Genomic DNA, 14,609 nt, shown 5'->3' with positions numbered 1-14,609 from the left:
CGCATGATTGCCTGGCGAGGAGAGAGAAAAAGAGAAAGGGAAAGGGGGAAGGATGGGAACGGAGCGAGAGATGGAACTTTTGAGACGCTTTAAACGACGTTCTGAATGCGAAAAAGAGGAAAGGCGCGCGGCGCGGGAACAAGAAAATCCTATATTCGCTCGCGCGGATGACTCTCTCGCGTGTCTTCTCTTGATTCCCTCGCGCTGATACCGCGTATACTGCAAGTATCTGCGCTGATGTGCGCGAAACACGGCAGGAACGAGATACATTCGGCGAGAATAATTAATTTTGCTGCCCCCGACCCGGGGATTTAGGATCTCTCCTCGGCACGAAAGAATAAATGAATCTTCCGACGCAGGGCCGTAGCGATTGGGAAATTCGTTTCTGTTTCATTTATCAGGTATTTCACCGACGCAGCAATATCATATTTGATAAAAGTACTCGACAATAACATTCTTACATTTTACCGTAACATCAGCTCAAATTAAACAATTGATAAAGAATATTCGATAGTGATAAGAATATAAATTCCGTTTATTATACTTGTGAAAAGTAATTTTTCCTTCAAATTAAATTATCGGTTGTTAAGTATAATGCGAAATAAAGTATCAATGCAATCTCGCTTTAGTCAGAGCTCACTGTTAAATTCATAGGGTTAAATTAAACTCAATTTTGAGTAATTTTTAACTATTCCATAGGTCGCCACTGCTCCTACTCAATATGTAGTTAATTTAACTAAAACAATGTTAATTTGATTAAACCAATGGAGTTAAAATAATCCTATTTTGTTTCAAACTAATAAATTGTGACGCACATGGTAGTTAAAAATAACAAAATAAATCTAACTCATGGTATTGGTTTAAATTTCATCCTCTAACCTTTAACAGTGTATGCTTTGAACAATACAAACTTTTATTATTAAATTTAAGTACGTAAATAAAAATATTATATATGATTATGTATAATTATCTTGATGATTAAATTTAATTTTCTTTGCACGAAATTGCATTAATTTTCAATTATTACTAATACTTGACCAACGAAAGATCCTGTTAAGCCAAAGACCTACATGCAGCTAGGTCATAATACGGTTTAATAAAAAGTCATTAAATATAAGACACTAGCTTCTCTATAGGCAGCACAATTCTCTAAAATAACTGTTCGATTAAAAAGCGACGCGTACATTTTATCGCGTCATTATTAATTACAGTTGCGAAATGCAATGTCATCGAAAGAGAATATCACCCGAGCGCGTTCCTTTCTAACTCGAGAATCTCGAGAGCGTAAAAATACCAGTTATCATTTGATGCAACACATCGCTTTTTCCGATGACTACGTCTCGTTAATCGCTCATGTTCCCTACCCGTGGTTGTAAGCGCGATAATTCTTTCCGGGAATCTTTTTTTTTAGCGCAAACGACCAAAACTAGGACTGACTGAATTACTCGACGTCTGAGAGAGATGGAGAAAGATAGAAAGAGAGAGAGGCAAACGGACTTTTCTGTTGGACTTTAACGAATTTGTCTTTAAACGCGCGCGCCATAACTAATTAATCAAATCAGCACCTATAATGAATAATTATTGGACTCGCGATTAGCAATGAGTGTCCTAAAATTGCATTTAAATTTTCTCTTTAAACCTATTTTTAAGTAACCGCTCCTGTAGATTTCACGACGTTCGAATCCATTTTCTATTAAAAGTAACCGTTTAACCAGACATGTTTTTCCAGTTTCTTTTCCATTAGAAGTAGTTATAAGTGGAACCGGTTATTTCTGCGTTATAATGAGGAGTCTTTTTTTTTTAAGCGCATAAATGCAGAAAGAAAAGAGTAAGAGATTTTTATCATTACTATTAAATATATTTGGAATAAACGCGGTTATTCTTCGCTTTAAAGCGTTACAAAAATTTTAGAACTTTATAACCATCCTTCGCGTATAAATACGCGATGTTTAATTTTAAATAATGCGAAAATGTACGATATGTAATTTCCACAGTGTAAACTTTTATTTGCCTGCTGCTAACCACAGGTTTATTACAATTTAATTGCTCTCCTTTTGATACGCAAATTGAAGCGCGAAACAAACGTTCGCGAGAAAGAACTAATTTATTATGATAGCATTGTGGGGAACAGTTTTCGACCCGATCATACCATCGCGACAGACACGGAAATTAATTCCGGCTTATAAATATTACGTCGCGATGTCAAAGACCTCGAAATATTCTAGATTGAATTGATTACCATCCGCGAAAAACCAACAACTCATATTTTACCAAAACTGAGAGATATACATTCACACATGAGTATATCTCCGTTATATTAAGTCTAAATTAAAATCATTTTACGTTTTAAAAGGACGAAAGTTTGTTTATCCGTTGCTATCAAAGTATACTTACAGATACCACGAAATAATACACTCATTAACATACATTAGGCTATAATACAGAGTATAAATTATATGTACAAGACACTTTCTGTTATGCGCGTTTCAAGCACTTTTCTACGTCAATTACAAAATTAATATAACGTTATATGTTTATAAAATGATATTATTTAAGAAAAAAATCTTGAGCTGCGCAGAAATATAAAATGTGAAAAGTATCTTAAATATAATGATACGTTCGAAGCATATAAATGTATTAATATCTTCAAAGTGAGCTCCACAAAGCATGAGCTTTTTTTATTCGTCCGCTAGCTAGCCGATTGACGTCACGAAGCAGCATATATACCTAAAACGATGATCGTGTCTCGACGTAGGGCGGAGTTCGAGCCCGATGACAAGCGATATTTCGGGCATTCGCGGCGGGGGGATTATATGGCAGTATTAACCGGAATATGTGTGTTAATGTTAGTTAGGTACGCTATCGACCAAGTTGCCGCGCGGCGTGAAAAGAGAACGAGAAAAAACGACAGTGGGATTCCACGCGTTCTCGACCGTAACGATATCCACGTCTCGTTCTCAAGATGCACACCGGGTATTACCCCGGTGCGTTGCGGGTAATTATGTGCCGGCGTACAGAGGGGCTGCCAGGTGCTATAAGGTCGTTAAACCCGGACATCCTGCGTTCTAAAAACGCGACAGGCCTCTCTCTAATTGCACAAGTAATAATACGATTTGACGTTGCCGCTCTCGCAACGCGGTTTCGAATTTGAAGTCGGTTGCTTGGGAATCGACCCTTGCAAGATGCACGTGTCGGCGCAGATCGAAGGCGCTGTCTCTCTCTCTCTCTTTGCGGAGTTGAAACGATTTTTCTCGATGAAGTTTCCTCTCTTTGCAGCTTCTTGTAATAATTAATCCTTGAATTACAATGTCAAAGTAAGGTCCGTTTGAAATGAATCGGAGAATAAATGTTCTTACGTAATTTTTTGGAGCAATTTTCAAGAATCCTTTCGTAGACGTTATGAGAGATTAGGATATCCTCGAAAGACACATGCGCGAGATGGGTAATGACGAGGAAAAGACGAGATCCTCCAGCGTTACTTGTTCAAATTTTTGTCCCAAAACTGAACGAGCGGCGCCGCGCCGTGAAGCTCTCGCACGTGCGCTAATAGGATTTTACGAGCGACGTGTGGCGAAGGAGAGATCGTTTCGCGAAATTAACACTCGTCGGAGCGAGTGAACTCGTAAAAAAGTATAATCGATATTTTCGTACGGGCATGAGTACTTTTCCCCGACGATCCCTCTCCGCCTCTCCCCCTTCTCTCGTCTACACGTATATACATACATTCGTCGTTTCTCACTCCCTCGCTGACTCACTCCTCATTCACCGACATTCATTTCACCTCTTTATCTCCCTCGTCTCGTCTATTCGACTATTTTACTCTACCCGCTGATGAAGCGGATATATCCCTTCCCCTCTCACCCTACCTTTTAAGGGCTGCCACGTGAATTCGTCACACTATTCGCCCCCATGCACACGTATAAAAATGCGAACAACTTCTCTCCTGCCCTCACCCTGCACGTGGCTGTGCGTTGACAGTGCGCAGCGTAAGAGATTAATTTGTTTTACTCGTATCTCATATGCACGCTAATATTTATCGGGGCTTAATATTTTACATTAGACCAGCGCAGCGGCCGTTTCGCATACACGTCCCACTTGCGCCGGCGTCGCTGGTATCAACGTTCATTTACATTACGCGACACGTGTGCGTCCGGCACAGTTCGCGTTTTGTTCCGCCGCGGTGCCACCGATGCGAAAATCGGCGCTGGGCCATTAGTACGTGGAAAAAAGGTACACCGCGAAAATCATAAACCGAAGGTAGAGTGTTGCAAGTTTCAAAAAAAGTTAAAAAAAAATCCGAGTTTCGAATAAACTAAGGGAAACTGCGTGCAAGTGATATGAATACAGATTTCACGCTCTCCGAGGGCTATATCGTGGAGTCGAAAATATCTCCTGCACGTGCAGATTTAATTAAATTGGTTTGATTTTAAAGTTCAAGGAATGCTATATGTTATTTCTGCTACACATTTTTACCTGAGAGCAGCACACAATAAAATATAGACCGAAATTGCACTTCTAATTCTACTGTACGTAATTAGAGAAATACGTGAGTTCTGCTTCTCTCATGCAATAAAAAAAAAATACGGTACAAAGTTTATAAATGCAGGAATTAAAAGGAGATGAAAGATAGAATGGTGTGTTGTGTGGGGAAGTAGGTTATTTTAAAACACATGCAAAATGTAAATGTATAAAGTATAGAGGATTATAAAAATTTCTTGCGGTTACATAATTTTATAATCCGGTTCCACAGAATTTTGCAACTTTAACGTCGCAGCTTTAACTACCGGAGTATAAATTGCCAGAAAATAATGAACCGCCTCCAGAACCAAGAAAAAAAAAGCGTCTGCAAAATCAGCGAATAAAATTATAATTATAATTAATCGATGATTTTGGGTTGTCTGCGGCTATTTATACGCGCGCCGCGATATTTCGAGGGTCTACCGCAGGCGTTTTCCGTGGAGAGGCGGCAGGCGGATTTCGGAAAATGTTGAAGAACAGTTTTCTCTGCAGACGGGAAGTGCGTGAACGCACACACCGGATATCCGACGCATCGGCTATTTACGCATACTTCGGAGTTCGTTCGCTCTAAAACGCACACCCGGCGCAAGACCTGGCGGCGCGGCGTGTTTTCTTGCTCGTTAAACCCGTGGAGCGTGACGCGCGGCAAAACAACGAGATCCGCGTGCACTATTAGAAAATCCGCGCGTGACTTACGCGCGGCAGATAAGAAATTTTCTTGCGCCATCGCGAACGGATAAGCAGGACGAAAGAGATTTATCCCCGTACCCGCGAGATTAAAGCAACTGGGAGCGCGATCGGAGATTGTCACGCTGATAGCGCTGACAGCTTGATGTAAATGCATGCAACCTTCTTAATTGAAGGTAAATCTACAACGATTACTGATAAATTCTCAAAGTAAACTTGGGAAAGAGCTGTAAGACTTAAAACGACACTTGATCTCAGATGGTTTTATTTCTGCTCTGACATATTATTTTACTTCTATCTTTGGCTGCATTCGAGGAGCGCGCTATTAGCGCTATTGCATCATTCTGTCTTTATCGCTCATCAGGAGTAAAACAAGGATAGAACAAGCAAATAGCGCTAATAGCGCGCTCCCCGAATCCAGCCTTTATATCCCACTGTACTTCAGATCTTTTATTTGTATTATGTTTTACATATATACAATATGCAATATGCAACTATCGCAATTTCAATAATGATATATCTCAATCATGTGATTGAGAAACAAATCGATGATAAATGAATGACGAAACTTCCGATAAGACCATATTAAAACTAAATTCAAAAATATGAAGATACATACATATTACATATAGTTGGGGTATATTTTTCACAGAACACTCGCGGTAATGCAAATAAATATGATATGCACGCGCGTGTGCGACATTCTGTTTAAGCACACGTATAAAGAATATTGAAAGAATAAGAATAATGTCTAAGTGTTATTCTCTTCTTTTCGCACTTCCGGTTTCTTCCCTCCTCCTTTTTCTCTCTTTTTCTTTGTTATTCATTTGCTTCTCAAAGTAACAATAAAAATTCAAAAATATTAATCCCCACTTTTCACCACGGCCTTCGTGACCATGGCCTTCGGGTCTCTTAGAAATTCTTGATTTCTAAGCACATCAACAGCTCTTACGCGATACGCGATACACACGATCGTGAATTTTTAAATCGAAGAACCGAGAATGTGTGTGTGTGTGTGTGTGTGTGTGTGTGTGTGTGAGCTATAGCGACGATTTTGCCAAGACCGTAAATCCGTACACCGAAATTCAACCTTGGCGCATGAGAACTCGTTTCTCGCGTCTCGAAAAAGTCCCGGAATAAAAATATATCGCGTATGTAAACGTTATTATATAATTCCGGGAAATCGAGGTTCGAGATACCGTCTAACATCCTTCCGCAAACGTGATTTCACAACTCCGGCCGAAATTCTTTAAAACAAGTTATCTCCGTATATCGATCCTGCAATTTTGTACATGCGGAAGTATACCATCGCGGCGATCGTTTTCCGCCTTTCTTTCCTTCTCTCGGCAGAATTACAATTAGATTTGGAAACCAAAATTGCAGACACGCACACACAAACTCCGGAATTCCTCATTCGATTGAAAAAGCTTCGTCCGTCACTTTTATTTCTTTATTTGAAATATGGGAATTCCCGGAATGGATTATTATATTATTCATCTCATATTCCTTTACTTGGAACGCGAACCTTCAATTTACCACATCAACCTCTTATAAAACCAAGGCCATACACGGGATGAGGGTTGGAACCCGTCGACTACGAGTCGACCGCTTTCACAGCCACGCGTCACGTTATCTTTTTATTTTTTTTCCTTGAAGTCACATTGCGAAGATATTCACTAACGACCATCCTTTTCGTTTTATCAGCTTTTTATCAGCGCCTGTTTTCGCCACGTGAATTTTTTCCAGTGACAAATATGTGATTCCTGAAAAATGCCACTCCTTATCCAGACGTGGATCGCTTTAAAAAGTCGGACGACCCTGCCTGGCGATTTTCGTTTTTAAGTTTCGCCTTTCGCGAGCTAGTGACGCGTAGTACGATGAACTTTCCGCAAGAAAGATACCGGTCGGCGTCTGAAATGGAAATCGCGCGTATACATTATTTATAGAATTATGTAAGATTGTTTTTCTGGCCCCGGGCCGATTTACGAGCGCATGAACGAGCGAGATCTTTCTCTTTACTTCTTTATCTGAATTCCCGTCGCGGACCTCTCGTCGTCGTTAAACACGTCAACCATTCTCATTCGGTACTCGAATCTTAGGTCACCCCTCATTTCCGTTGTCGATGATAATGTAGTTGAACTATATTTTCAGTTCATAATACAATTTCATAATCTGCGATAAATTAATGTAAAGGTCAAAAACCTGTGTGAATCTAGATTACTCAATAATAAAAAAATCCTGCTTATGCTATATTTTTTAAATTATAGTTTAATTTTCCTTATTAAAAATCTGATGTTATGCCATACTTCTTAGTGGCCTCCTGGCTGTTAATATTGATTACCTTTATAACTAAACGTTAAAATAAAGATCTATTGAGAATTCAATTTAAGATTTTACTGTCTTTTCTCATCTTTAAATATTAATTCTCGAAAAACACCTTATTTTGACTAGATTATAAATTTATTATATTATTACTCTGACGCATAATTATTCCATTTTCTTTCTATTGCCACTTTGACATGTTCACGAAGGAAAAATCGTCACTTGCGCGAACAATCCGTGCTTGAAGAAAACAATAAGAACACGCTGTATAGAGTGACACGTTCATCGCGGTTAGATAATCGCTCGCGAAAACGATTTTTACAAAGCTCCGAGACGAGCTCTGGGAAGGATCGGCGCCTTAAAAAAAACAGGTTCGTTAAGTTTCTTGTCTCGATCCCACCCGCGCGTCAGACACAAAAAAGGGTATCCCTTTTTCTTCCATCCTGCCTTTCCTCTCTCTATTCTTTACCGCTTCGCGCGCGTTCTCTCTCTCTCTTTTTTTTCCCTCTCTTTCTTTCTCTCGCTCTCTTCCTTTTTCTTCCTTCCACTGGCACTGTCGTTCGTCCGCCAGAAACGGGAAACGCCTAAACTATCGATCGAATTACATAACTGCAGGCGGGGGCCAGTAATCTCGTTTTTATAACGAACTTCGCCGCGCAAGTGAAATGTCCCTGAGATCGTTATAGACGTTATAGACGTTATGAGTTGTGGCTTTTCTGAACGTTCGAAAGCGCAGCTTTTAGCAGGGAATGCTGAACATCGATACTGAGTACCGACAAGTAATTACGATCGGTAATTACGGCGCTATCACATATCTTGACTTATGAGAATTAATAAAACTTAGAAAATAGTGCGAAGTAAATTTTTTCAACTTCTACTATTTTACTATTATTCAAAAATAATTCTTCTCGCTGCCTGTTCACAGAGAGAGTTTACATATCAAGTTTACATATCTACTTTCGCGCCCGCGTAGTTTTTTTTTTATTAAATATTATTGCAGTTTTTTTGAAAAGTCGCTACGTGGCACGGGCACTTCGTATTTTACAACAGAAGGTTTTACAGCACAGAGAGAGAGAGAGAGAGAGAGGGAAAGAGAGAGTGAGATATTTATATTGTACTCTTTTTTTACTTCCCGGGATCGTTACTTTTCTTGGAGCATCGATATTTATCGATATTTACAGATTTTGATATCAATGCCCCCATTCTTCGCTCGGCGCGCGGAATTTCCCGTTGCGATAACACATCGTGTGTTTCGCTTATCTTGCAAGCGCTTTCGAGAACTTTCCGAGTTTTCTGAACTCGCGCTTGCTGATTCGCGAATATCGGCATAATCCGCGGAAGATGGAAATTCCGAAAAACCGGCGCTATACGATAAGTAAATCCCGTCTGACTTTACCTTCACACGTTGTAAAGTCGATTTTCTAGAATCTAGAATATATGCAAAATAATGGAGCATTACTTATTCGATGTCTGGGACAGATAACGTAATCTAAAATGTAAAATACGAGCATATAGAGAAATATTCTTTCTCCCGACGCGAAATAGTTACGGCTACTTTTTTTTCGCATCAAGATTTCCGGATGCAAAATGGTAAAAACGTTGTTTTTATGCGAAAGTCGCTTAATTGTAAAAATCGTAAAGATTAAAATTTCAGAGTATCAGCGTGATTTTTCGCAAACACCGATTCGGCCTCGCATCGACGTTTGCGCCGCGGGCAATACTCGTCATTACGACTCCGTCCGCCCCCGTCCATCCACCACTCGCGATACGCTTTTATATCGATTCATATAAATAACTGGAATAATGTCCGGTCGAATAAATATTTATTGCGCGCCATTACGAATGTAAATTTCCGTCGGTATTCCGCGTTTCGCTGCCGCATTTCGCCGTAAAGCGTCTTGGGATCGATCGCGCGCCTGTCATGCTTCCGCGTTCGCTGTAAAAAGAAAAAAAAACAGAAAAAACAAGAAAGAAGCGACGGGGAACAGAGGGCGGCCGGGGGAAGAGACCGACGAGGGAGATCGACAAATTTGACGAAGCACCCCTTTTCCGCGCAGGCAGGGTCGTTCTCTCCGCCGCGCCGGTTTCTTCCATTTATATTTCTTTTTTTTTTTTTACTCTTGACGAAAGACGAAGCGCCGTTATGCACGATAAAAAGTTTAATGTCAGAAGACGTCGCGGACGGCGGGAGGGTTGGCTGGGAGGGAGGAGGAAGCCGGTGACGAGGAGAGGGGGAGGGGGTGAAAGTGCCCGAGGATCGTAATGACTCGATATGAAACCCGGGCAGTGCAATTTCTTTCTTCTTCTGCCCTTTCCTCCCTCCCCCGCTCGTCTCGACGTCTTCCTCTTTTTTCATCGCAGTATTTCCCCATAAAAGCGCCCCGGCATAATAAAAAGCGTTATATAGCTGGCACTGAAAAGTAACGCGTCTATGCGTCTCTCGTCCCCCGTCACCCCGGCCCCTCCCGCCCACCCCCGCCGGCCGCCCCGCTCCGCCCGCGAGACGGTCTTTACGGCCTTATTTGCGGAGACGTAAAAATCGCGAAAATCAATACGGAACTTCTAACATTAAATATTCAGGCTATTGACTGGGCGGGGCCAAGTTATACGCTATAGTCCTTCGCGGTCCCTCCACGGCCCCTTCGTCCGCGACGGAAGGAACGACGAATTAGCGGGAAACTAAGGCTCGATGGATAAACGAGGAGAATACGGGACGAATACGCGGGAGGAAATAAAAGGGAGGAATATATGAACGGGATGGGAAAAAAGTACATGTGCTAATACACATGCTGAAGACGTCGTAATAGAGAGACGCCGCCGTTTGCAGAAAGAGATCAAATAGAACCTCTAATGTGTCTATTCTTGTATCGAGATCATTATTAAGTTGGAAAAAAGGAATGAAATTGAAAAAGATAAAGGGAGAAATTTTTCTTGCATTAAGATAAAATTTATAAGACATATTTGACTGTGATAACAATTAGTATTACGCGTTCTCTAAAATTGGCGTAGTTGGGAATTTCGCCTCGATTTATAAAAACTCGTGCCGTTATATTTTCTCTCTCTAACGAGGGTTACGCTATTAGCGAAAGAAACTCGTGCAACCGTCCGGAAATTCCCACGACATTCGTTCGCGCGCAGGGTCTCGTACCAATTTACCTATTCCCGTTCCGTGTGTTACACGGCAATACGCGCGGCGACATCGGCCAATTAGCATACAAAAGAGGTGCAATTAATCGAAGGTTGCGACGACAACAACACATACGGTTGAATAAGATCCAACGATCGCTCGGAGCGATTCGTGACACAAAAAGTCGATCGAGATAGGAAAAATCTCTACTCGCACACTCGCTGGAAACTCGAGTTCTGCGAAAACGGCAATACGCGGTAGAGAAACGCTCAATATTCCGAGTCGAGAGATAATCCTGCGCGCGATCTGAAAAAAAATTATGGAGATAGATATTCGGAAAATTAACGTCATGACAGCGCCGCTCTAGAATCGCGATATTACGAATCCATCGATCAAAGACGTACCACCACTTTGTATAAATTTTCATCGGAGGCGGGGATATCGCGCTCGGAAGGGTTATAAACGATATGCCACGCCGCGAACGGAGGAATTCTTAAAGGAGTATGAGGAAACCTCATTGACTTTCATGCCAGATATTTACGTCGGGTGGAGTCCGGGGGACGGTCTTGCAAAAATCCCCTGAATGTGCAGACAGGAATTCATATTTTATCGGGTGACGCGCGCCTCGATCCATACATTACGTTAGCACGCTCGTTACGCGACGTCAATACGACTTCCCGGACAATTCCATTTCGCCGGTAATTAATAATGATCGACGCGTCGCGGCCATACACCGCCGGCCGCGCGCCGTCGTCGTTGTCGTGTGGATCGGCGGCGCGGCGCGCGCGTGTCCTTACTTGCCGAAGCGAATAAATTGGATCGTGTTACGTAACGTGAAACTAAAGTGACGTTTACCGCGAGCTGCAGAAAAAAAAAGAGAAAAACAGATAGTGTTACATGTTTCTCTGTGCTAATTATAAATTCGACAAATTGCCCGAGATTCCGATTCCTGGTGTCACGTCCAGTGTCAATTAATGCAAATTAATCAGGAAACATTGAAATTGAAGCTTATACAACGACTTTTCTGATTAATAAACGATACTGCATCCATTTATGTGTGCCGTGGTAACGAAGTTACTTCCGCCGCGGTGAAATTCGACGCAACGCTACGCGCGACGACGGTTGTTTGCGGCAGCACGGCAACTCCAAAGTCCTACGATACGTCGTTTTATAGTTTCACATTGTGCGGCACGTTCACAATCAACCCTCGACTGATGTGATTAAATTTGGATAACGTAACTACGCGGCGGGATCAGTTTGACCTCGGTAAATAAATAAGCGTAATATCGCAAATTGAAAAGCGAATGCATTTTTCATTAACTGCGCGCATGTTGAGTGGAGCATTATAATGAATGCGCGCGGTTTCGTTAGAGCGTTAAAGGGAAAAGAGACGATAACGATGATACAGCATCTCTTTTCCTGACGTTCCGTGAAGCTTATCTTCGTTAGGCTTAGACTCCTGGTTCCGTCGCAATTAACCCGCCCGTTATCGATATGTCCGATATGAAACGCCTTATGCAGTTACTCATAACGCATGTAGAATTTAAATTGCAACTTATTTACTACGCGAGTTATTTACACGACTCCTTTCGCGCTGTCGCAGATAAAATCGCCGCATAAATGATTAACAATTGCGCCGACTCGCATGTTCGCAGGTTGTACTGTCGGCGTGTAGCACATACTTCGACACGATTCTATCGCAGTACGAGGAGAAGGACCCCATCGTCATCATGCGTGACGTCAAATTCTCGGACATCAAAGTGCTGGTTGAGTTCATGTACAAGGGAGAGATCAACATCGATCACGTGAGTGTTACAACTTTCTGTAAATGATTTTCTTTTCTTTACGTCTGCTTTTCGTATCGTTATCGATTCAAGCCGAGCAACCCGCTTGAGAAATTTATTCCAGAGAGAAAATTGAAGAAAAGATGTTATTTCTCGAATTATCATATTTAATGGAAATCTAAAAGGAGAGAAAGAGAGAGAGAGAATGAAAGAGAAAATTGAGAGAGAGTGAGAGAGAGTGTGAAAGATAAAACGGAAAAGGTCGCAGAAACGGAGATCTGGCTAGATTAATAGGATGGAGAGAGAGGTGGAGATATTTAGTTAGATTATTCTAAATTAAGTTAGTTGTAAATTAGATAAGTTGCGAATATATAGATATATGCTAGGGTAAGTTAGATTGTAAATAGAAATAGGCAAATGCGACGTGGTAATCTTATAAGCTGATTGGGAAGCAATAAAGATCATACAGAAATACGAAAAGTTTGCGAAGCAATTATATTCAAAAATAAATCACACGAATATATTCGTACAAAAGTTACAATGGAATTCCTAGGAGAGATTGACAAAGGAGATTGACGCGAAACGTAACGCTTATTGCATTTATAAGACCCGAATTAAATATTGTCGACCGTGATAATCTCTCTCTCTCTCTCTTTCTAAGCCATCTTGGATATATTTTCACTTCGTGCTCATTAATGTTGCTATTTGCGGCGGGCGTTTTATTACATCGCTGTGAAATAAAGTTAAGCAGTAAAACCCCGCCATTCTTCAGACAATAAATCCCCGCCTTCCTCAGCACTTTTCCAATAACAACAATTTCGCGTAGATAACAGCCGCCGCGCTCTGTGACAGCTATGGTTAACGAGAGAACTTTACGGTACCTATTATCTTGCAAAAAAAAACTAACGTTTCTCATTCGTACTGACGACAATCGTAAGTTCGAGTGCACCGAGACATGTTATGACAAGACCACCGTATATAACATGTCAAGAATATCGATCTGTCAGGATGAATTCCTAGTCTAAAAACAAAAAATAAGGAAACGCGGTGATATCCATTCAGGAAATCTATAAAAAAAGGCAGTTGCGTCCGACACTTTGACGATTTCAAAGTCGGTTTTTTTTATATGAAAATTTCGAGGTATATCTGCATAGAGATATTTAATATAAAATTTTATTTTTAATTAATTTAAAATGAATTTAAAATAAATTCTATTTTAATAGAGATTTTTTTCGGAGGCTGTTAAAATATTTAATGGTAAAAATTGAAAAATTGCTATAGAAACGTCATTTTTGCTAAGAAAAATCATTGGTTACCGATATGTCATTAAAATATAGTGTGGCCGTGTATACATATTATTTATACATAGGTACTTATAAAACGACAAGAGTCGGTAACCATACAGTTCGTATCATACATTTCGGTAATTGTTTTCTCATAATCCTTGAGACTTTTTAGTCGTGGATTAAAAAGAGTCTGCGGTTGGAGAATATAATAATAACGCTACAGATAATCCCCGAAAGCCCATTTATATTTATTCCATTGCACTGTTCCTTGCATCTGGTTTTATTAATGAGAACGGAGCGGACCGTTCCAGCATCTTGTTTGCGATATTATTATGTTTTCAATTTTTCGAGATTGCCCAGCGTATATTCAAGAAAAATATGCTCCCCCGAGATTTTTCCGAGATATCTCCAAATGGAGGGGTAAAAACCACAGTGGTGTAAGTCAAATTTTTTAAAAATCACATCAATTTTTTAAAAAATTTGACTTACACCACTGTGGTTTTTACCCCTCCAAATATTCTGGGGCTGCCTGCCTTGCATTATTAAACTACGATAATTCGACCAGTTTAATAGGCCCTTCTCATTGAAATTTTCGCGAGTTTAAAATCTATTTTCTTGAGATATGTTTCCGCGGTATATCTAACTTTTTTCTCTTATGAATGATTTCTTATAAGTCTAATCTTTTCCTTAACACATCTCTTCCTCAACTTTCTTGGACTGTTTAATTTCAAATATTTACAATTAATAATAGGCCACATTTTTGTTTGCTTTAACAGTTTGAAGTTTGAGCCTCTCAACTACTTACAATTCATATAATACTCCGTGGTTGTGTGTCGTATAACTAGATAAAAAAAAAATATATATATATAGATATATGTATATTCT

General features: G+C 40.4%; 1 protein-coding gene across 4 annotated transcripts in view; it reads left to right on the top strand.

The window, feature by feature from the left end:
* Positions 1 to 14,609, top strand: part of LOC112467239 — a 54,900-nt gene that overhangs the window by 30,047 nt on the left and 10,244 nt on the right. For all 4 annotated transcript variants that reach the window (XM_025035768.1, XM_025035769.1, XM_025035770.1 and 1 more), the window contains exon 4: positions 12,310 to 12,459. In XM_025035768.1, the coding sequence (XP_024891536.1) occupies positions 12,310 to 12,459 (150 nt within the window). The remainder of the gene's footprint in view (positions 1 to 12,309; positions 12,460 to 14,609) is intronic.

The sequence above is a fragment of the Temnothorax curvispinosus genome, unplaced genomic scaffold, assembly GCF_003070985.1.
Source record: "Temnothorax curvispinosus isolate PA1 unplaced genomic scaffold, ASM307098v1 QBEX01017096.1, whole genome shotgun sequence".
In the NCBI taxonomy this organism is placed as follows: Eukaryota; Metazoa; Arthropoda; class Insecta; order Hymenoptera; family Formicidae; genus Temnothorax; species Temnothorax curvispinosus.
This window is presented reverse-complemented; position numbering and strand designations above follow the sequence as displayed.